At 48.0% G+C, this 24,968-nt stretch overlaps 1 protein-coding gene across 1 annotated transcript in view; it reads right to left on the reverse strand.

Moving 5' to 3' along the window:
- Positions 1 to 3,988: 3,988 nt before the first annotated feature.
- Positions 3,989 to 24,968, reverse strand: part of THOC3 (THO complex subunit 3) — a 198,702-nt gene continuing 177,722 nt past the window's right edge. The window contains exon 7 of the mRNA XM_044388584.3: positions 3,989 to 4,047. Within this exon, the coding sequence (XP_044244519.1) occupies positions 4,004 to 4,047 (44 nt within the window). The 3' untranslated portion in view covers positions 3,989 to 4,003. The remainder of the gene's footprint in view (positions 4,048 to 24,968) is intronic.

Genomic DNA, 24,968 nt, shown 5'->3' on the forward strand with positions numbered 1-24,968 from the left:
TGGCTTATGACAACACAAATGTATTACTGACCATTCTGGAGGTCCGAAGTCCAGCATGGGTCTCAAGAAAGCTCCAGAGGAGAATCACTTCCTTGCTTGCCCATCGTCTTGAGGCCGGCTGCGTCCTGTGGCTCATGGCCCCCAGCCAGCGACGGCATCCCTCCGATCTCCTCTTCTGCCCTCACATCCCCTCCTCCTGCCTCTCCTGCCTCCCCCTCATGCACAAGGATGCTTGTGATGACGCAGAGCCCTCCTGGGTAATCCAGGACCTTCTCCTCGTCTCAGGGCTCCTAACTTCATCACATCCGCCAAGTCCCCTTTGCCACAGAAGTGCACATAGTCACAGGCTCCGGGAGTTAGGATGTGGTCATCTGGCAGTCACCAAAAGGGTGCTCAGACAAGAAAGAAAGCATCTGGGCAGAGGGTCCAAGCATCGTGACAAGGAAGCCAGGAGTGCTCAGGAGTCAGAAGGCAAGGCGGTGGCAGCCGGCGGCAGGAAGACCATCGGCAGGATCAGGCTCCAGCCACAGACACGTCTCGCCTCACCTTCATCCACTGTCCCTCTTCTGGGGCCCCAGTTTTCCTTATGGAACTATTTCTTTTTTTTTTTTTTTAAAGATTTTATTTATTTATTCGACAGAGATAGAGACAGCCAGCGAGAGAGGGAACACAAGCAGGGGGAGTGGGAGAGGAAGAAGCAGGCTCATAGCAGAGGAGCCTGATGTGGGGCTCGATCCCATAACGCCGGGATCACGCCCTGAGCCGAAGGCAGACGCTTAACCGCTGTGCCACCCAGGCGCCTATGGAACTATTTCTGCACCTTCTTAACCCAGGAGTTGGGCCATGACCCAGTCGAAGCCCACCACAGCCTTCCATGCCTGGCACAGGGCTGGGCATGGCCCAAGCCAGAGCAATGAGACTGTTCTTGGGACTTACCACAGAGCTAGCAGAGAAGAAGTGTCGCCAGGGACCACCTTTGCGAGAACCCCTCTGACACAATATGTGGGGAAAGCAGATTTGAGTAATGGAAAGAGATGACGATGTTGTTTGGGAATCTGGATCTAGCCATGCCTGAAGCCACCTCTGGACTTCTCAATTACATGAACCCCCCCAAAAAAATCCATTTGGGTTTAATTCCATTTCTAGCAATTGCAACCAAATAGGTATTGACGAACCCAGCTTCTGGCTCTAGTCTCAGGTTTAGGTTCTGCCTGCAATGCCTCTCCCCCTGTCCCCAGTCTTCCCCATCTTTCAAGACTGTTTCACACCACCTCTACAAGGAAGCCATCCCTGATTCTCCACACTCCCAGCTCACCTGCCCCTACCTAGAATGCTTCCCCTAGGATCCCAGCCTCTCCAGATAGTCACCTCATCCAGGTGCCTTCCTGAAGCCTTCTTGACCTTCCCTGTCCTTTCAGCCTCAGGGATGAGCTGCCTGTCTGCCCTCCGGTCACTTACATCTACTGGAACATGACCTTCCACCGATCTGGAAGAGCCAGATGCTAAGCTGCAGGAGTCAACAGCTGCCGCCCTTGAGAGCAGGGAAAGAAAAGCATTATTGGTCCCTCGCCAAGGGCTGCTGCGCGCTGTCCTTGACAGGGACCCAAAAGCCGGCTCAGAGCTTCTCACCCTGAGGTCTTCTCTGCAAGGCCAAGGTCATCCCCAACAGAGGAGCACTCAGATCATCTGTCATCTCCCCCCAGATACAGAGAATCAGGAAGGGTCCTTGGAGATCCCGGTGCCCTAATCCTTCCATATCTCTGCTTGAGTATCTACTTGAATACCTCCAGAGACAGGAAGCTCACCACTTCTCTAGCAAATGATTCTCTTGCTGACCAGTGGGTCCAAGTCTGCCCTCTAAACCTATTTCACTCCAGCCCTCTGGGAAAGCTGGCAGAGCACCTCTCCACCTGGCCTTGACCCTCCACTTTCCAGGGCTGGTCCCAGCCTCAACACTCACTGACTATGCCCTAGGGCAGTCTCTCAGGTCCCCCACCACTGACGCCCCACCCACATTTCCACAGGCCCCTCCCTTTACTCCAAGTATCTCTAGCTGTTTCCGGAGGGGTCTCTGACATCGGGTCCTGTGCCCCCTCGCCGCGCCCCTCTCGGCCCCACACGCTCTGGGGGGGCCGCCCCTACAGAGAACACGGGCGGCCCCTACAGCAATTCCCGCAGAAGGAAGATTTTGCCGCTAGGAGGAAGACGTGAGGAACGCGTGGGGTGGCGGGGGGGTGCCGCCCTGTTTCCAGATCAGAACGTCAGACTTCACGAGGCCAGTTGCTTCTTGGGGAGGCTAGGCGAGGCCTCTGTTCGGCCCCAAACCACCCAGCTTCCAGAAGCTGCCCCCAGACCTGGTGTGTAGAGCCCGGCTCTCCTCCCCAGCCAGGCACGCCCGGCAAGCTGTGTGGGTACACAGCCCCGCCCTGCTTGGGATTTTCCAGGGGCCAAGAGGCCCAGGCCGGCAGGGCCTGCAGGGGGCAGTGTGGTCAGGGGCGCCCCATCCCATCGTTCCGCGAATGTTTATTATTCCTACAGACGCCACTTCTGAGTTCCCACCATGTGTCGTTCCAGCCGTGCAACTCTGGGCAAACCAGTGCTTGTCTCTCAGTCTTTTTCCTGTCTGTAAAATGTGCCCAATTCTAGTCTCTGCCTTAAAAGAGTGTTGGAAGAAATGAATGTAATGACGAAGTCCTCAAGGAACGTTAGCTACTGTTGTCGCACTATTTCTAGCCTGACAACCACACAGCTAGAAATTGTTCCCATTTCACAGAGGAGAAGCCCGAGGCTCAGGGAGGTTCTCTGCCCTGCTCTCCGCCACGCCACTGTGTCCAAGCCTAGGGGCTCCACAGTCACTCCCAGCAGCACACCAGGGGTCAGGGGCTCCGAGGCAACTCAGGCCTGGTCCCTGGTCCAGTGGAGGAAGACAGACACACAGACAGTAGCACTTCCACGGAGCAAGAGCTGTGATGGGGACCTAGGGAGCTGGGGGAACACACGGAGGGTCCTAACCTAGACAGGGGAGACCTGGGGAAACTCATGAGAGGTGACATCTTAGCTAGGCCCTGAGGGATGAGGGCTATATGTGGAAGCAGCCCCCCGGTTCTTCAGAAAGCAGCTGGAACAGTGGTAAAAACACGGGTTCAAAGCCTGGCTCCGGGCACGCCTGGGTGGCTCAGTCGGTTAAGCATCTGCCTTCAGCTCAGGTCATGATCCCAGGGTCCTGGAATCAAGTCCTGCATCCAGCTCCTTGCTCAGCGGGGAGCCTGCTTCTCCCTCTGCCTGCCACTCCCCCTGCTTGTGCTCTCAGACTCTGTCAAATAAATAAATCTTTAAAAAAACAAAAAACAAAAACCAAAGCCTGGCGCTGTCCCTCAGCTGTGTGAGGAGGAAGTTCACCTCCCTGAGCCTGGGTCTCCTTATCTGAATAAAAGGGGACTTTGTACAGCAAGGTCGTGTTGGTAAAGATGCTTGGCACCTGGTAGGAATTTAGAGTTCACAAAGTCCTCTCTCGTCACGGTCTCCAAACTCTCACCGAGTGCCTCCTGCCTGCCCAGACCTGGATGCGAGTTCATCATCATCCCATTCTGCAGACAGAGGTGTTCGGGCCCCAACGGCGGAGGGACTTGCCTAAGGTGACACAGGTTCACAGCCAACTCTGCATTCACTGAGCGCTTACTAAGTGCTCATCATCCCAGCGCACCCTCCAAACCTCTCTGAGCGGAGAGCGTTGTTTCCATTTCACAGATGAAGGAATGAAGATCCAGCATGGGGACCTGCGCAAGATGGTCAGGGGGCGCCCTCAACAAGGTGCCGTGACAAAGGCTGACCTCAACCTTCTCCGGCACTGCGTGAGCTCCTCTGCCCCTAGGCCCCACATGTGGCCCCGGGCATCTCTAGAAGTCGTCACAAGCACCCCGCTTCCACAAGGGTCTTTTAAGTTGACTATGTGATAGCCAGGTCCTATTTTTCAGAGGAACCGAGTTTATTAGAGGGGGTTGAGTTAGCTGCTGATGGAACAGTGGCGGACATAGATTGTTTCTTCACCTGTAAAATAGAAATGAGAATAATCTTTACTGATGTCCCCTGCCTCAGAGAGCGGAAACCACCCTGGTTTCCCTGCAGGACCCACCCCCTGCCGCTCGCAGCTCAGGAGGCTTGGAGGGGACCAAGCCCACACCCCCGGCTCCAGGCGCAGAGCCCAGTTGGGCTGGCCAGTCCCCCAGCTGCAGCATTTGGACCGGAGTCCCAAGACACTTGGTGTGTCCACTGGGAAGGGAAAGCTCTTTCAATGACGCCAGTGACAGGAGAGGACAGAAGCAAAGGCTGCCCCAGAGTGAGGGCAACGCAGGAGAGCAGAGCCAAGAACCAGACCCCGTGTCCTGACCCGCCGTCTGATTGTCTGCACGCAGCCTTGTTCCGGCTAAAGCAACCCCCTACGATATTTAATTACGGAAACCACTAAATGTCCCCCTTTTCTTAAGTCCCCCTTCGAATCAGGTTTCTGATCCTTGCAACAGCAGAAACTTGACAAATAAAATAACCCGGAGTGGAGCTAAAATATCACATTTGCCATGAAAAAATACAAGAAAGCATTAACGTTTTAATGGTAGTAATTAAACAAACAGGAAAACAATCAAATTAAATAAGAGAGTTTTCTTTATCTAGAAGGCAGTACTTAAGGAGAGAATTATTTATTTAGAGAAGAATAAGGGGGGAAAAATGGAGACTTCTGAAATTCTAAGGCAAGCAGCTGGGCACTCAGAGGGAGACTCCATCATGGACTGAGCGCTAACTGGGCGCTGGGTGCTTCTGCAGCTGTGGTCCTTTCCATCGTCAAAAACCCAGCCTAGCTGGTGGTTTTATACCCACTTTCACCCATGAAGACACGGATGCTCAGAGGAAACAGACACTTAGCCAGGGACATATAACATTTGCATCAGGCTCCATCTCACCCCAAGTCTGAGGCTATTTGCTCATCAAATAGTTCATTCAGCAGTCACTATTAAGCACCTGTGGAATACCAGACCCTAGGAAAGCTCTGTGATCACAGTCTCTGTTGGTCACCATATGAACATTAGAGAAGGTAGCCGGAAGTGGAAATCCATCGTGAAAATCAGGGCCAGCACCAATGGGGATGAGGCCCCAGAGGCTGTCTCCCTCCCCACCCACTTCTGGATCACCAAACACAAGGTGACAATTCAGGACCGTCTGACTGTAAAGCCAGCATGTGCCCCATAAGACAAGCACACCCTTGGCCCTAAGACCAGCCCATCCTCTGTCTCCAGGACCAGCACACCCCCTGTGCTTGGAACTCGCTTACCCTCTGCTCTTGAGAAAAGCACTAATAGTCTGGCCTCATAACCCTTCGACTCGTCCTTCTACAAATAAGAAATCTCTTACAGATAATTCTACCACCTCTACCCCCATATGCTTTGTAAATCTTTTTTAAAGTTCCATCTACAGGGGGGCCTGGGTGGCTCAGTTGGTTAAGTGACTGCCTTCATCTCAGGTCATGATGGAAGACTCCAGGAACTCAGAGGCACACAGGGTCAAGCTGGACCTAGGTTAGCCAGGACAGAGGATGGGACTGCCATCGGATGAGCACCTACTGTGTGCCCCCAGGCCCCTGGCAGGGAAGTAGTGCTGGCCTCCATAGCACAGAGGAGAAAACAGCCTCCCAGAGAGGGAGGAGCATAGAGTGGCCCAGGGCAGAACAAGACTTGAACCCAGACCCCTCTGTTCCCAGGGCTGTCCTGCTCTCATCTCGCCATCCTTGCCAGCACATTGAGAAAGAGTACTGGGCAGGAGCAGAACTGAGTTCCAAAACAGTTCTTTATTGCTGCAAAAAGAAGCTAAAAGCCCCCCTCCCTGGGAGCCGCGGAGTAGGGCTGCAGGGGCTCCAAGGAACACAGTCCCTCACATTCTGCCCCGACATCTTCAGAATATATCGCAGTGCTCTGGGAACGTGTCTCCTCCGGTCCATAAATAATTGAGAACCCGAGAGTCCTGTGGCATTTCTGCTGAAATCATCGCTCACCCACACTCTCTGTGCTTCCTGCAGAGGCCAAAGAATATTCTTGCTGATTTTTTTTAAAATGCAGCCTTTTACTGAAATCAGTTTTTGAATTTCGCCTCCACTGAGCCCCTACTCAGTGCCATGCCCTGTCTTGGGCACTGCAGACGCAGAGATGACCTGGACCTGGGCTCTCAAGGAGCTCAGATCCTGTTGAGAAGGGAGAGACTGGACAGACCACTGGAATTGCCCCGATGTAAAGTATTCTCCAGAATTAGCAAGAGTGGGGAGCAGGGACAAGTGGAAGGGTGGTAGGTAAGTGCAGACCAGACTGGCAGGTCTGTGCTTTGCAGGGGGAACAGGAGGAGTGGAGGCTGCGCCCAGTGGGAAGCCGCCCTGGGGAGAAGGATGTTCTTAGACAGGAGCGGGGCTAAGTGGGGAGCCAACCTAATGGCGGAAGGCTCTGCCAGAGCCATGGGATTCCTCTGTCGCCCTCAAGACTCCAGTCAGGCTATAACACTCACACAATGACACGTGTGATGAGATTTTGTTGTTGTTGAGAAGGGGAGGGTGTCGAGGTCTGCACACCAGTGGCCAGCCTGAGGTGACACACACAGATGTGGAAGCCGAGTGTCATGTGGAGGAAAGCCAAGGGTGCACGGAAATCACAGAAGGTGTGAACTGGCCCAGGCTCTGAAACTGGGGAGCTTGGCCAAGTTCCCCAACATTTTCCAGAAGCCGGTGGCCCCAAGAGACGCCTGGCAGCATAGCATTGAATGATGGGAGAGACCCCAGAGAAAGGAGTGGCTTATTCTAGGTGGGCTGAGGGGGTCTACAAGAGGGATGACCCCAGAGGTGGAGCTGGGAGGATGAGTGGGAGTTTGCCATGCAGAAAAGAGGGCAGCTTTTCAGACAGAAGAACCAGAGGGTGGGGACCTCTGTTGTCTTGGCTTCCCCGCCTCTGTCAAGCACTTCTTTGGTAACTGTCCCCTGATGTTCCCCTGGGAAATCCCCACTCTGGGTCCCTGTGGTTTAAGTGGAGCTAATGCCACTCTCCTAGATGCGGGAATGGGCTTAGGATCTAGGCCTGGCCAATCAGTACACTCCAGCTCCCACAGCCATTGGTTTCATGATGGCCACGTGACCCCCATCAGTCAATGAGAGTCAGCCCTGGGACCTTTGCTGGAATAGCTAGAAAAGAGCCTCTTCTTTTCTCCTAAAGCTACTACTATTGCTCACCATGAGGGGAGCGCCTGGACGAGAATGGAGTAAATCAGAGGAAAGCGTTTTCTAAACAGCATGGTTTGAGCACCTCTGCATGCCTGGAGCTCCCTCCAGCACTGGGTATTCGATTATATGTGCGCACCACTTCCCTTTTCTTGTTTGAAAGTAGTCGAGATGGTTTATCACACTGGGGACCTCCAAGGTTGTGACTGTGGGTGCAAAGGCCTAGCGGTGGAAGATGTCCAGAGAGTCTAGATGCTTATCGTGAGCAGAATGTGGCAGGAAATGCAGTTGTGTGGGCAGCTGTGGCCACCTCACAAAGAGCCGGACGTGAGCCAGGCCGGGCTGGGGGTGCCAGGAAAGGACTTCAAGCAGGGAAATGATAGAGTCAGATCTATGTTTGTGGACTCACTCTGCTTATTCAAATGTGTTTAAAACCTAGAAAGAATTCACCAAGCAGCACGTGAGCCAGACATCTTTTTTCCCCAGTTTTCCGGCACAAAGGTGCTGTTCAAGCTACTGAGATCCCCAAGAGGACTCTTGCAGGAAAGGGAGCAGGCTGACTGTCTGGGAGGAGACTGGCTGCTGGCTTGCCCATTCAAAATGCCAACTAGTTCTCGTCTCCGCGCTGTCAGTCTCTCTGATCCCGTAGAGGGGGAAGGAGAACTATTTGTGTATTGCTGCCCCCGGAAATCCACCTCAGGACACACAAAAGTCTTTTGTCCTTGCCGCTGCCTGGGCTGATGGAACAAGGGACTATTAAAGCTTACAGACAAGAGGACCAGATAATGAGTTCTTTGACACGAGAGGTGTGCAAACAGCCAGAATGATTCACACATCGTAATAGAGTTGGTGGTAGATGGCATTATTGGCCCCAATTCATCACCTCTCCCCGTATCAAGCCCTTTGTCATGTGACATTAGAGTCACTCTCATTAAAAGAACAGAGTATGCTTCCCATTTTCCTGACTTTGGGCTCAGCCATATGACCTGCTTTGGCCAACAGGAGGCAAGAAGAAGTGACAATCAGCCTGTTTCAGGCACAGGCCTTAAGAGACCTAGGTGTTCCATACAGCTTGTGGCACTTCTGCCATCACTGTGAGAACACGCTCCAGTGAGACCACGGTTGGCGGATAATTCCCCAGGTCTCTGCACAGCTTCTGAAAGACACCAGGACTAGCTGTGCCATTTGCAGGTCCCACTGCAAAATGAAAATGCAGGCTCTCTTATCCAAAAATTATAAATACTTTCAAGATGGTTGTAGCAGAGCATTCAACCAAGTGGGGTTCCCTTCTTTGTGCAGGACCATGTGCAATCTAGCAGGTCCCACACCTAGGAAGCCAGCTCTGGCAGAAGCAGGGATAGCATTTGTTTTAAGCTGGGGTGAGCAAACTATGGTTCTTAGGTCAAATCTGGTCTATCACTTGTTTTTGTATGGCCCTAGAGTAAGAATGTTTTTACATTTTTAAATGGTTGAAAAGGGGGCATCTGAGTGGCATTGTTAGTTAAGCGTCCGACTCTGGGTTTAGGCTCCAATGGTGATCTTGGGGTCGTGAGATCGAGCCCCACATCAGGCTCCGCGCTCAGCACAGAGTCTGCTTAAGATTCTCTTCTCCCCCTCTCCTCCTGCCCTTCCCCCCTGCTCACTCACTCTGTATCTCTCTCTCTCTCTCAAATAAATAAATAAATCTTGAAAAGATTTTTAAATGGTTGAGAAAATCAAAAGAATGCTATTTTGTGATGTGTGAAAATTACACGAAATTGAAATTTCAGCATTCCTAAAGTTTATGAAACACAGCCCTGCTTATGCACTTACATCTTGTCTGAGCTGCTGTCACACCACAACAGTAGCATTGAGTCACTGCAGCAACACTGTGTGGTCCACAAAGCCCACAACATTCACTTCCTGACTTGTTACAGAAAGAGTTTGCCAACCCCGTTCCCGAATAGACAGAAGGGTCACCTAGTCAATCCTCCCCCAGATCGGCTGAATGCCAATTAAACCACAGATCTCTGGGATGCCTGCTCTCTGCTGTATGCAGCCCCCCCCCCCCCACAAGATTGTGTTGTTACATGAATGCAGCAGTCACAAACCATTCGGGCTTTGATCGAAGTTAAGGTTTCTCCAAGAACGATATATGGGGTGATTTCAGATGTACGTGGTGGGGACTTACATGGCAGCGAAGTGCATCATAAGAAAGCCTGGCTGCTTTCCGTAGGTCCTTACTTCATCAAGGAGGCAACTTGGTGCTGGTAAGTCTCTAAGGTTTTCCACTCTGCTGGCCACTCTTCGTAGCAGAGATGGGGCACACTTGGGATTCAGGAATTCTGTCGGGTAACGGCATCCCTCCAGAAAGGAGAAGAGCGTTGTCTGCATTGTACTTCTTTTGATGATTTATCTTCTACTTCTGTCAAGCAAGACTAGTTTCCCATTTATGTCAATGTTTTTGTCCTTAAATGCAATTGTTGATGCCAAAATCATGGGTTTATTTTAACAAAAATTATAAAGGTGATCTTAGCGAAATAAAAAAGTTTTGAGTAAATCATCATGCAGGTATAAGTCAGTCTGAGGGGAAAACCACAAATGGCTATAGTGGACAAATGGCTGAAGTTTGGGGAGCACCGACACAGCTGATTTCTGGAACCCCTTCCTTCTGTGGTTGCAGAGCGGGAGGCTAAGCCTGTTAAACAGGGGTTCACCCTCCCTGGTTCAGGCTCTCTCGCTCTCTCTGCTGCTCACTGGCTGTTGAACCTTGAACAAATTATTTCACCTCTCTGAGCCTCGATCCCCTCGCTGAAAAATGGAGATGACACCTGCCTACCAGCATGCTTCCTCTGTGGTCCCTACTAACAGAGCCCCAATTTATTCAGGTATCTACTACTCCCCTAGGTAGCCACGAGCTTCATGGAAGCTGATCCCAGCTCCAGAGGTGGCCTAATTGTCCTTCTCCCTTACCAATGAGTTGTCCAGGAGTAGATGATAAACCGGTGCTGGCCACTAAGGCAGGAGAGACTTTTCAGGACATTTTGTGACTTTGAGAGAGAGTCACTAGAAATAATCGCCCCTGTATTTGCCTGAATATTAGTGAGTCCAGATGTGGTTCCTGGAACCACTGTAGCCAGTTGTCCTGATGAAACCAACACTAATAAAAGAGAAATGATAGACGGACAGACCCCAGGCTTGATGATGTTGGCTAGCTGCTGAATCAACCACCCCCATAAGCTAACCCTACCTCCGTAAGTGAAATATGTAGGATTATAAATGTCCTTATTGTTTAAGCCAGTTAGAGATGTGGTTTCTGTCACGTGTAATCAAGAGAATCCTAACTGATACAGACATTGGTATTTTATGTTAAATAGCTACATTAATACATCTGCGAAAAGGTCTACTTGGTTAGTGATTACGCATACAATCCTTTGCACATAAACATCTGCAAGAGACAGTCTCGTTTGCCAGCGAGTGTTCCTTCCCCCATTCTTCCTTGCAAACAAAACCCACGCTTTATGCAGGGTAGCAATGTGCCCAGCTAAAATGCTACCTTTCCCATCCTCCCCTTGCAGGTAGGTGCAACCACATGACTAAGTTCTGGTCAATGATGTGCAACGAGAAGCAAATTGTAAGCATTCCAGGAAGATTGCCTAAAGGGCGTTGACTCAGCCAAAGTACACTCCTTTCCGCCCTTCCTCTCTTCCTCTTGGGCCTCAGTGGAGTTGTTGAGTCCGGATGTGATTCCTGGACACTGTAGCCAGTTGCCTGGGATGAAGCCAACAGTAATATAAGAGAATTGGCGCTCCAGGGGTCTTCTTGGGCCATGTGGTAACCTTGAGGACAGAAGCTTCATGCAGCAGAGCATAAAGATAGAAGGAGCCCAGGTCCTTAATGAATTCCTGGAGCATCCACACCAGCACGGCGCTACTTTCATGCAATAAAGTAAACCCTGTGTGTTGAAGCCTCTGTTACTTTGGGATTTCCATTACACACAGCAACATCCAACCCTAACCGATAGTGTATCTCATTGGAAATTCCTTGTTCTTTATCAAGAGGCTGATGTCTGCAAATATATAAAAGTGTGCCTAGAATAACTTTCAGACACACAAAAGACCTAAGATTTAATATGACCTTTATTGACACTTGGATTCTCAGAAGAAACTTTGAGTTGGTGGGAGAATAAAAACAGATCATTTAAATGATAGCTTAACTCAGAATCTAGTCTGTGCGAAGCACCCAAATAACAATGACTTCTAGATTATTCAGATCAATTAGTCCAACCCTGTGATCTGACATGTGTAGAAATGGAAGTCCAGAGAGGAGAAGTCATGTAGCCACTCAGCAGTATGGGCAAGACTAGAACTCTCATTTCTTCGCTTTTGCCTCAGATCTTTCCCATCTCCTGATCCCTTCTGCAAGGCAGTGAGGACGGGGTCAGGAGGCTCTGGCTGACCACACCCCCTCCAGGAGGCCCCCTGGCAGCGATCCTTTGTCTTAGTCCATCTGGGCAGCTGTAACCAAATACCACAGACTAGGTGGCTTCTAAACAACAAAAATTTATTTCTCACAGTTCTGGAGCCTGCAAGTCCAATTTCAGGGTGCCAGCATGGTCCAGTGAGGGCCCTCTTCTGGGTCACAGTGTTCTGTGTCCTCACATGGCAGAAGAGGAGGAGGGAACTCTCTGGGGTCTCTTCTGTAAGAGCACGAATCCCAATCATGGCAATTCAGCCCTCACTGACCAAACTGCTTCCCAGAGACCCCACCTTCCAATACAACCACCTTGGGGATTGGGATTTCCACCTGTGACTTTAGGGTGGACACACACCTCCAAACCACAGCATCCCTTTCCTGGGCAGGCAGCTCAGTTGAACAATCTCTCAGTTCTCTTCCAAGGTCAGGATTCCCTAACTTGTTCAGGACCAGAATGAAGGGAAAGGATTAGGAGTCCTGTCCTCTTCCATCTGTGTGTCCCCCTGTCTCTGTTCCTGTGATGTCTGCAAGTATAATAATGTATAATAGAAATGAGGACAAAAGTGGGGAAAGGAGATAGTCTGAACCTCTAAACTGTGTTCAAACCTGGAACACAAGTAGGGGGTTTTACAGCCTCCTTCCTTCTTAAGGGTCTTTGTTTGCGGTCCTTTCAGCTGCCCTGTCTCCTCTAGGGAAGGTGGGAGCCATAAGACATCAGGGTAGCTAACACAGCCATGGAAGAGGGTCTAGAGCTGTCTGACCTCGCTGGAAGACCAAAAGGGAAGACTGGAAGTCTCCAGAAGCAGTTTAGATGCTGCCTCCCTGCCAGAGAAGTATCTGTTATTGGAAGAACCTTATCAACATTTTCATAGTGCTGTTATTAAGACAGCCAACTTGCCCTAAGCTGATGAATTTTGAAAGAAGCATAAAAAAATTATAAAAAAAAACAACCTTGAAGCTGAAAGAGTAATGAATGTTTTAAAAGCTTGGCTCATTTGAAGTTTCTCTCTTGAGCAGATTAACCCATTCACTGATTACAGCTTCCAAAAAAAAAAAAAAAAGATTATTAGCAGATTTCAAGAACCATGTTAGATATTAAAATATCTCTGACCATTTAATCCTTAGAAGAACCCCGAGATGCAGACATTGGTGTCACGTCCGCCACCAGCCACAACCAGGGGAGCTGGCCTGTGAGACTGTAGCAGCTCACACCCTGGTCTCCATGCTGGGCACGGCCACACTCTGATCCTCCACCGAGGTCCACCCTGGGACTCTGCCAGGACAGATGGCCCACTTAGCCTACCCAAGGACAACCTCTCATGCTTGCCTGCCAGCTCTCAAACCTTCCAGCCTGGCCTACAAGGTCAGAAAGCTCTTTGGGGGGCAGGAGAAGGGGACGCTGCTTGGGCCACCTCCTCCATTCTGGTTCTCCTTGGCTCAGAGGAGCAGGCCACTAAGCAAGAAAGTGGAAGGGAAGCTGCTCCTGGTGGCCCTGAGGCTGAACTGGACTCCAGGGAGGAAGCCCACACCGAGAGAGCCAAGTGTGAACTCCACAGAAGATTGGCTGCTAGCAGAGGTCCCAACTTAACAGGAATGAGTTTCCTGTCACTAGAGGTATGCAAGCCGAAGCCAAACCTCCACCTTCCAGGAATGCGGTGTGAGGAATCCCTGCCTTGGGTGGTGCTGGCGCTCAATGGCATGGAAATACTCTTTATTCCAGGAGCTCTTATCACAACTGACATCATGTTAGCATGCACCAAGGCCCCACTCCAGGTGCCCACCCAACCCCAACAGTTCTGCAGGTGGGTATCATTAGTCCCATTTTCCAGATGCTCAAAGAAGGTCAGTGGCTTATCCAGGTTCACACAGCTTGACCCATATCCAGCTGCTCCCACACCTGTGCTTTTGCCACTCCGAATCTTGCCTGAAGTCAATCTGATTTGTGGAAAGCAATCTTCCCAGCAGGGATGAGGACCTCCTCTGCATAAAACCAAAAACCACCATTTACTGAAAGTCTGCTATGTGCCAGGCACTCTTTTATGCACTTTTTTGCAGATACTACCGAATTTAATCCACCCAGAGCAACTTTCCCCTTCCCTGGATGAAGAAACTGACCTGCAAAGGTGAAGTCACCTGCCCAAGGGCACAGTCAGAGGCGGGGCAAGCGCCCTTGTTTCTTTGAGGTATTTACTGTCAGCAGGGGGCAGACCCAGCCTCAAGGCATGTGGGAGAAGAGGACAATGAGAAAGAAGAGGGATGTGGTGTCTAGGGCAGCCCTGTGAAAGAGCAGCATGTTCAGCGCTGACGGGAACCTGGGGAGGACCCTTCCAGCAAAGGGGCCTGATGGCAGATGAGGGAGGCTGCTCCAAACCCAGGTGGTTTGTATGGATGGCTGTATGGTCTTAGTCAAGTCACTGCCCCTCTCTGAGCTTAGGATAGACCACGGCTTAAAGCAGAGCTCCAAGTCCAGCAGGGATGAGAGGACAGTTGGGGAAACTGAGGCAAGCAGACAGAGTTAGTTAAAGCTATGATTCCATAAGCCCAGACATTGCAGGCCTACCTACCAGTTTCCCAGCTGGGAGTTTTCATTTACTCTCCCCATTCTGGGGAGAGTTGAGAATGGAGATCCCACCACTCAAAAATTATTAGGTTTCCACTATTTGGAGAAAAAGCAGGGGTGGCCCTTGGCAGCTGCCATCCCAGCGTCTTATACTCTCAAATCCCACTCACACCCTTTCCCTCTTCCAATTAGGACCTGCAAGGCACCTGTCTCCAGCCAGCTTCCAGGGAGCTGATCCTATAGGTCTCCTTCATTCATTCATTTATTCACTCAACAAACATTTATTGGGCTCCAGCAATGTCCCATCCCAGAGCTAGGCACTTTCAGGCCCATATCCTTGCTACTCTGGGCTGGGGCCAATGACTCCCCCACCATGGGCCAGGAGAAAGGAAGAAATTCAGCCCTGGTCACATAGCTAAGAAGGAGTAGCGTCCATACCCAGCCTTGGGCCACTGTGTCTGAGATAAACCCACAACTCAGGCCCTGCTGCCTGCACCATGTGTGTGCCTGTCTGAAGGTCCTGGATTTCCCACCGTCCTGGCACCTGTCGCAGTTTAGCAGGTTACCATGGTATCGCTCCCCAGCACCCCGGGCAGCAGGGACCACCATCTGTTTACACGGCTGTCAGAGGAATTGATGTCATGTGAAATTGTCAGCTCAGCAGGATGGGAGGAGGAAGAGTGGGCGGCTCTGAAAGCTTCCAAGCCATCAACACTCATCTCGATCAAAGCCTGAGCAAGTCGCTGCTCCCCTGGGAGGAACGGAGAAGGGGGATTGAGAAAAGAATACCTCCTGAGAGGAAGAAGCAGGTGGCAATAGTAATAGTATTATTTTTCTCATTTTTATCATCATTTACAACTCACAAGCTCATTTCAGCCTCTCGCAGCCTGGAAGGTCAGCATCACCATTAGCTCCATTTTACAGATGTTCCAACCTGCAAAACTGAGGCTCAGAAACATGAAGAGCCTGCTCAAAGTCATAGGCAAACAGGATAGCAGGTCCTGTAGGAAACAGTGCCTGGTCCTCAGGCAAGGAGGCAGGGAGCTGCTTTTGGCCAGGATGGGAGGCGGGTGTGCCCCGGTGGCTCTGCCCAGAAATGCCAGCACAGGGCAATTTGCCTGCTGACCCGACCCGCAGAAAGTGGGAGGGAAAGGACGTGAAGAGCGCTGGGCTGAGAGCCGGGAGCTGCGGGTTCTAAATTGCAGCTCTGATACAAACACTGCTGCAAGAAGGGACAAGCAGCTGGTGTTTGCCACGGCCAAGGCACAACTAGGGGACACTTAAATATCCCTGGAACTATCACTGGAGGATGGAAATCTATTACTTGCTGGCTTAGCATCCATTCCCTTTTTCAGTAAGAGCCTACGGATTCTCCCCCGGGGAGCCAAAACCCCTCTAGCCTTACTCCACCGGGGATTGGAGTCACCCAATGACCAGTCATCCATTGGTCACCCCCAGATGACCTGGATCTAATCCAACCAGTGTACCTCAACTCCCAGCCATGACGATTGGCTCAGGAAAGGGCACGTGACCCAAAAGGAGCCAACGAGTCAGGGAAGAGAATCTCGGGGGATACCTGGGTGGCTCAGTCGGTTAAGTGTCTCAGATCATGGTCCCAGGGTCCTGGGATCGAGCCCCACTGCTTCTCCCTGCTTCTGCCTCTCCCTCTGCCACTCTCTTGTTCTCTTTCTCTCTCACTTCTCAAATTAAAAAATTAAAAAAAAAAAAAGGACAAAGAATCTCTCCTGCTAGGCTCATAAAAGGAGAAAATACAGGCCAGAACTCGGCCACCATCTTGCACCGTGAGGGCACAGCCTGCCTGAGAGGGGAGCTGGCGTCAGGGAAGGCAAGGCCAGGAAGGGGAGAAAAACACATTTCCCCCTGGATCCAGCCAATCCTGAAGGAGAATCTATTGGACTCACAGCAACCAATACATTTCCCTTTTTGCTGAGGTAATTGAATTTTCTGTCAGTGCCACTTGAAACAGTCCTGGTTGGTTCACCCCAACTCATCTCAGCAAAAGAACCCTATGGGGTTGGGCGGAATCACGGAAGAAGATGCCTGGTTAAAAGCGAAACACACCCCCACACACGAGGGCAAAGTGAATAACAACAGATAGTTGCTGACCTGCCCTCAAAGCAGAGTGGGCGGCTCAACTGCAGCGTTTGGTTCTGCTGGCTGGGTTGTGCAAGTTGGGATCAGAGCAGAACCTCAAGAATAGCGGCCAGGCTGAGGCTGCCACAGCAGCCTCTTCTCTCCATTCTCCCCCCTGCAGTAGCCGGCCTTGCCTCTAAATAAATGTGGACCAACTATTCAGAAAATATTGACTCGAAAGGACCCAGACTGTTAGCCTGCTTAAGTGACCCACTTGTCTCCAGCTAGCCCGTGTACTATAAAACCTCATAACTTTGGACAAGTCCTGCTCCTCTCTGGGCCTCAGTTTCCTTGTCTCTGAAGTGGGGACCCCGTTTGCATTAGCCATGAGGAAAGGGAAGCGGTGAGGGACAAGACTTACTTGACACTCACCGTGGAAGGGGCAGGAGGAGCTTGGAGTCTCTCATTCCATGCTGTAAGGCCACAGGTCCCCATTTTCAAATAAGCAAATGTTTCCAGTTGGGAAGGTTTTCTCCATTCAAAAATCTGTCTCTCCTTACTTCGTAAAGACACACACTGAAATATTTATGGAGGGGGTGCTACGATGCCTGGGATTTGCTTCAAGATAATCGGAAGGGAGAGAGTATGTGGAGGTATGCATTAAACGGAATTGACTGGGAGCTGTTGGGACAGGGGTGATGGACACCAGAGGGTTTATTATACTATTTCTCTACTTCTGTATAAGTTTGAAATTTCCATCACAAAATGTTAAAACAGGAAAACAAGACCCCGGTTTGCTATCAGTGTGGGCTGTTCTGACACGTTTCAATGTGCTGCACCCAGAGCCTGGGACGGTCTCGGCCCCGGGGGGTGAAGTGTTCCAGGATAATTGACGGAGATAATCATGTGAGCTTTGCACTTGTGTTTTTTCTCTTCCTGCATCTCAAACCAGGTGGCAACTTCATGCTCCCTGACTTGCAGGAAGGCCGAGGCAGGGCAGGAAGGCCAAGATGCTCAAAGTCTCCAGTGAAGTGCCGGGATTGCTGAGAGCAGTATGGAAATCAGCAGTTGGGCTGGAGCCGGGACTGGGAGCATCTCTGTGGCGACCAGTAGGCACTGTCCACACCCAGTGCCGACAGGACCTCTCCGAGGCTTTGGCAAGGCCTGAGAATGTGCGTCCTTTGCCTTAAAGCAGAGGGCAGGTGACTTCCCTCATGGCTGATGCTGCCCTTCTGGTCTGTCAGGTCTGGACTTGAATTTAAGCCAATTTAAAGAAAAGGAAGAAATATGTACCAGTGGCCACATGACAGGGATGGCAAAATGATGATGTAGGAGGCTCCAAAGAGAGCCTCTTGTGTCCAAAGAGCCACATCCGGGTCCTGGTTTTGCTACTTACAAGCTGTGAGACCCTGGACATGTCATTTCATCTCCTCAGGCCCAGCTGTTCCATTTGTCAGGTGAGGATGACAGAACCAATGTGAAGGATTCTCTGGGAGAGCGAGACGAGGAACTGTACGAGGGACTGTCCTGCACGGCGAGTGGCCCTTCCGCCACTCTCCATCTGACCCACCCACCACCACCCTGCTTTTAGGAAAAAGCTGTTTAAATAGAACCATAATTGATATGCAATCAGCAGAGGCTAATTAAGAATTTCTTTTTGCTCCTTGATTAAATGACATTTTCAAGTCTGGTTTCTTATTTTCTTGGTCGGCTACACAGAGTCCCCCGGCATCTTCTGCACGTGGCGAGGCGGCCCACAGTAAGCCCACAAGCAGGAGTGGGTCGTCTCTAGAGCAGACGACCCAGTACATGATTGTCTGGCCCGCCAGCCCCCACCCTGCATAGAGGGAGAGACTCCCACTGGCAATTCTTGATTTCCTCCAAGCTCGCTCCTCTCCTGGTCTACTCCGACTCAAGGAATGGAACCCCACCCCCTGGACTATCCTTCATTGTCTCCATTCCTCACACGTCCCAGCCCAGGCATCACCGAGGCTGCCGGTTCCGTTCCCCTCCGCCCTCTGCCCACTCCCTCCACTTCCACATGACCTCCCAATTCAGAGCGCCATTCTCTCTTACCCAGAGCTTCTCACTGGTCTCCCTGCTCTCCTTGCCCCCCACTCCTCCTCTCTCCACATGACAGCCTGAGTTTTTCCAAATATAAACCAGAATATTTAAAATATTAATCAAAATCCTCCAATGGCTCTGTACTGGGCTGAGAATAGAAACCCACTCCTTCTTTTGGCATGGCGGCATCATGCGGTCCCAGCACCCACCACGTCTCACCAATGCGGTCCCAGCTCTGCTCACCCAGTTCCAGCCCCTCTGGCCTCCTTCTGTCCCATGAACACACATGCTAAGCTTTTCCTACTTCCAAAGCCTTTGTACCTTCCCACGGCTGCCCCCTTGTCATTCCTCAGGTGTCAGCTCAAATGTCACCTCTGCAGAGAAGCTCTCCCTGACTGCTCCATCTAAAGTCATCCTCTCCCCACCCCCCATAATTCTTTGTTATATAAATGACCCAAAGATGCCCCTGTATATTGGCCCCTAGGTCATTTCTTCACGGCAGGCTGAGACTCATTAGCCCAAAAGCCTGCCAGAGTCAAACTCAAATTTTACAGTAGTCCAGACAGGCAGATTTTTAGTCAGTTAGGGCCTGCCTGCTTTGCACACCCCATGAAACCACATGCGACATTTGCTGGCAGTGGGTGATAGAAGCCTGTGGTTATAAAACCCCAAGCTACTATTGCCCTTCAGAGTTCTGACCCAAAGTCTCCCTTCTGTGCTGCAGTGTGACACCACCTGGACACAGAAGCATCATCTCTGGCCCCCCACACCCCCCACTTCTGGATGCAGCCCCCTCTCCATAGGTCTGTGGGCAGACTCCCACTGTGAGGGACCTCCCCCTTACCCAGCCCTGACACCGCCCAATAAAACATGTGTTACTACCTCTCGTGGTCACATTTTTCCCTTTGATGAGCCCCGTATCCCTTGATCCCCCTATACTCTTACCCACCACTTTGTTGTATTTTCTTCATTATACTTACCATTCTTTAAAAGTACCTGGTAAATTGGTTGCTTGCTTTTTGCCTCTCTTCCTCATTAAAATGTAAAATCTATGTAATCAGTCAATAAGTCCATGGAAAGAATATTTGTCCTCACTAGTAACCAGAGAAATGTAAGCAATGAAATGTTATTTCTTTCACAAAGTTAGTAAAAATTTTAAAATTTGACAATGGTACATGTTCGGGGGGGGGCACACTCATACACTGCCAGTGGGGGTATAAGTTGGCATTTTGGAGGGTAATTCGAAACTTAAAGCACACATAGCCTGTGACTTTAGAAGTTTCACTGTTCAGGATCTGCCCTAGAAATTCATCTCCAGGTCTGCACAAGGAGGGATGGTAAATAAATCAAAAGAGGATTTGCATCTCCAGGAAGATGGAAAACAAGCACTGTTCCCTTGGTGTCATATCGATATGTGAGATAACATACATTATATATAACGTATATATGTATGTGTGTATATGTGTGTGTGTGTGTATATCTCACATAGATAACATACATTACATATAACATACATGAAAAGATTCTGAAAGGTGGAGAGAAGAAGGCAGACTGGTGAGAGACCTCAGGACCCAAGGAACAACAGAGTGGTGAGTTCCCAGGTTTTCTTTTAGCCTCATATATCCCAGACTTGGAGCTGAAGAACCCACCAACCAAAAACAAAAAAAGGTCCAATGAAAGCTTGCTTTTTCTAGCCAAAGGATCAGGAAATGGGCAACATAGAAAGAGAACTTTTAGATAATAACCAGTCTGTGCCATAAACACGGTAGTCCTACCCTCCCCCACACCAGCAAAGGCCAAATGGGGAGCCGGTTTAGAAGAAGGTATCCAACCCTCCCCCCCAACAACCCCACTTGATGACAAAGAAGGCCACACAGGGAGCAGATAGGAGCCCCCGGTTTGCCCGCGGTTCAGCAGAGATGTCAGTGGAGACCACATCGGGAGCCAGAAATCCCATGCCCACCTAGCGGTAATGGGAGTTCCCCCCACCTTGGGTATCAAAGGAAGCTGGATGGGGAATCTGAATTTCTACTCCCATCTGACAATAACAAGGCAGCCCCACGTCCCTTGCCAGAGAATCTTCAGAAGAAGTCAGCTAAAATAGAAGGTTTAAATAAGATGTGGAGTCTCATAACATGATACCCGAAATTTCTAGGTTTCAATCAAATTATTTGTCACACCAAAAACCAGGAAGATCTAAAATTGAGAGGAAAGGCATCAGCAGATGCCAACACTAACATGGCATAGACGTTAAAATCATATGGCAAGGATTTTAAAGCAGCTATCCTAAAAATGCTTCAATAAGCAATCATGAACATGCTTGAAGCAAATGAAAAAATAGAAAGTTGAGCAAAGAAAGAGAAAGCCTTAGCAAAGAGATTAAAAGTACAAAAAAAAAAAAACCCAATCAAGTAGAAATTTTAGAACTAAAAAACACAATAACTGAAATTTTAAATCTCAGTGAATGGGTTAACAGAATTTAAAATACAGAGGAGTCAGAGAACTTGAAAATAGAATATAAATTACCCAATCTGAACAACAGAGAAAAAATAGATTGAAAAATAATTAATGGAACCTCAGGGACATACAGGACTATACACAAAGATTAAATATTTATATCATCAGTGTCCCAGAAGGTGAAGAAAAAGAGGGCAGGGCTGAAAAAGTCCTAGAAGAAATAACAGCTAAAAACTATGCAAACTTGGCAAGACCCCTACAATTTCAAGAAGCTGACCAAACCCCAAATAAGACACAGGAATGAAATCAGGGATATCACTTTACCTATAGAGGAAAAGCAATTTAAAGACGGTATATTTCTCATCAGAAACCATGAGTTCCAGAAAGAAGCAGCACAACAGTGCTGAAAGAAAAAAACTATCTACATCAAAAATAGTCTATAGGAATGAAAGGGAAATCAAGACATTCTCAGATAAAGAAAAACCAAGGGAAATTGCCTCCAGCAAAACTACCCCAAAAGAATGGCTAAAGTGTGTTCCCTAAACAGATAGGAAATGATAAAAGAAATCTTGAAGTATCAGGAAGGAAGAACGGGGTAAGCAAAAATATGGCTAAATACAATATATTTTCCTTCTCCTGTCAAGTTTTCTAAGTTAAGCAAGAGTGGTGGTAGTAATAACCGACAAAGTGACTTTGCAACCAAGAAAATTACCAGAGATGGAGAAGGCTAGTCTATGATGATAAAAGACTAAGTCCACCGAGAAGACAGCAATTTTAAGTGGGACGCACCAAAAAACACAACTGCAAAGTATATAAAGTGAAACATAATAGAACTGAAGGGAAAAACAATAAATCCACAATTATATTTGGAGACTTTAACATACCTTCTCAATAACTGATGGAACAACTAGACAGAAAAGCAGCAAGGACATTAAAGAGTATCACCACCGACAAGATCTAATCAGCATTTAGAGAACACTCTACTCAGTGACAGCAGGATATGCATTCAAGTGCCCACAAAACATATACCAATGTAGCCCATATTCTGGGCCGTTAAAAAAAAAGCCAACAGATTTTAAATAATTGAAATCATACAGAGTATGCTCTCTGAACATAATGGAGTAAAACTAGAAATCAATAACAGAAAGATAGAAGAAAAATCTCTAAACATTTGGAAACTAAGCAGCACACTTCTAAATAATCCATGGGTCAAAGAGATAGTCTCGAGGGTTACCAAAACAATGCACTGAGGGGCGCCTGGGTGGCTCAGGTGGTTAAACGGCTGCTTTCGGCTCAGGTCATGATCCCCGTGTCCTGGAATTGAGCCCCGCATTGGGGGGTCCCTGCTCGGCGGGGAGTCTGTTTCTCCTTCTCCCTCTGCTGTTCCCCCTGCTTCTGCTCTCTCTCTCTCTGTGTCAAATAAATAAAGAAAATCTTTTTTTAAAAAATGCACTGAGCTGAGTGAAGTTGGAAATAGAATATATCAATTTTGGGGGCACAACGAAGGCAGTGTTAAGAGAGAAATTTATAGCACTAAATGCATACATTAGCAAAGAAGAAAAGTCTTAAATCAATCATCGAAGCTCCTACTTCAAGAACTTAGAAAAAGGAGTGCAAAACAAACCCAAAGCAAGCAAGGAAATAAAAAATAATAATAAGCCTAAGAGCAGGAATCAATGAAATTGAAAACAGTAAAACAATAAATAAAAATCAGTGAAACAAAGAATAGGTTCCTTGGAAAGATCAATAAAATTGACAAACTTCTGGCAAGATTGACAAAGGAAAATGAAAGAAGACACAAATTACTAACAACAGGAATGAAACCAGGGATATCCCAGACTCTGCGCATATCAAAAGGATAATAAGAGAAGACGACAAGTTTACACACCTACATTTGACAACTTAGATAAAATGGATCAACTCCTTAAAAAAACACAAACTCCCCTCAACTCACCAAATATGAAATAGGTCATTTGAATAGCCCTAAAACTACCCTAAGGACATTTAATTCATAATTTTGAAACTTCCAAAAACTGAGCCTCCACACACGGATAGCCACCAAACGTTTAAAGAATAAACATCAATCCTACATAATGTCCTCCAGAAAATAGAAAAAGGGGAAAAGACTCTATAATTTGTTTTACAAAGTCAGTATTACCCTGATACCAACATCAGAGAAAGACAGTACAAAAACAAAAACAAAAAAGTACAGACCAATATCTATTATGAATATAGACACAAAAATTTGAATAAAATATTAGCAAGTAGAATCTGCAATATATGCAAAGAATTAAACACCATGACCACATACTAGTCTAATATTTGAAAAATCAATCAGTGAAACCCACCATATTAATAGACTAAAGAAGAAAAATCACATGATGTACCAATTGATGCAAAAAAAAATAGGTATTTGACAAAATTCAACACCCATTTGTGGCCAAAACTCCCAGAAAAATAGGAATGAGGAGTATCTTCAACTTGATAAAAACATCAACACAAAATTGACAGCTAACAGTATAATTAACGGCAAAAGGCCATTGAATGTTTTCCCCCTAAGATCAGGAAAAAAGCAAGGATGTGTCACCTCATCACTCTTATTCAACATAGTGCTGGAGGTTCCAGCCAGTGCAACAAAGGGGAAAAAAGGAAATAAAAGCCGTACAGAGCAGAAAGGAATAAATAACAGTGCCAGTGTTTGTAGATGATATGATTGCATCTGCAAAAAATTCCAAGTAACCTGCAAAAACAAAACAAACAGAAAAACCTAGACCTAGTACATGAGTTCAGCAAGATCGTAGGACACAAGGGAAACATACACATGCAGAATTTAATTGTATTTTTATATACTAGCGATGCACACCTGGATGATGAAATCGAAAATATAGTATTTAAAAGCACTCAATTAAAAAGAGAGAGAGAAATACTTAGATATAAATCTAACAAAACATGTATGGGATTTGCATGCCGAAAACTGCAAAATACTGATCATAGAAATCAAAGACGATCTAAATAAATGGAAAGACATACTCTCTTCATGGATTGGAAGACTCAGCCTAGTAAAGAGGTCAATTTGTTCCCAAATTAATATATAGATTTAACATGATTACCCTCAAAATCCAAGCAATGCTTTTTGTAAATATTGACAAAATTATCCTAAATTTTATATGGAAGGGCAAAAGAACTAGAAGAGATGATGCGATTTTGAAAAAAAGAAGGAAGTGAGACGAATCAGTCTACCCGATTTCAAGAATTATCATAGAGCTACAGTAATCAAGGCTGTGTGGCATCGGTGGAGGGATAGATACATGGATCTGTGGAGCAGAATAAAGCACCCAGAAGTAGACCCACACAAATCAACCCAGGTGAATTTTGACAAAGGGGCAAACGCAATTCAATGAATTTCAACATGTGGTGCTGAAGCAATTGAGCATCCGTAGGCAACGAAAGAGAGGAGAGATGGAGGGGGGAGGAAGAAAGATCATGGACTTAAATATAAAATGTAAAACTAACACTGTTTGGAAAAAACATAGAAGAAAATCTTCAGAGTCTAGAGCTAACCAAGCGCTCTTAGACTTAATACCAAAGTCCAATCCATAAAAGGGAAATTTGATAAATTGGACCTCATTAAAATTTAAAAAGTTCTTCTCCATGAAAGACCCTGTTACTAGGATGAAAAGACAAGTACAGACTAGGAGTAAATATTGCAAACCATGTATCCAACAATGTACACATGGTATATATACATTCTAGCGTGTGTGTGTGTGTGTGTGTGTGTGTGTGTGTTCTTAGAACTTCTCAAATTCATTGTGTTAAGTGAAAGAAACCAGACTCAAAAGGTAGCATACCCTATGATTCCACTGATAGGACTGTCTGGAAAAGGCAAAAGCACAATCGTATGGGTAGAAAATGGATCAGTGGTTGCTGGGAGTGGGGTTAACTTAAGGGAATTTTGGGGGGTGATGCAACTGTTTTATATATTGACTGTGGTAGTGATGGTTATGTGATTGTATGCATTTGTCAAAGTTCATCAACCGCACACCTAAAAAGAGAATTTTTATAATCTGTGAATTTAACCTCAGTAAACCTAACCCA

Source organism: Ursus arctos, unplaced genomic scaffold (assembly GCF_023065955.2).
Source record: "Ursus arctos isolate Adak ecotype North America unplaced genomic scaffold, UrsArc2.0 scaffold_15, whole genome shotgun sequence".
In the NCBI taxonomy this organism is placed as follows: Eukaryota; Metazoa; Chordata; class Mammalia; order Carnivora; family Ursidae; genus Ursus; species Ursus arctos.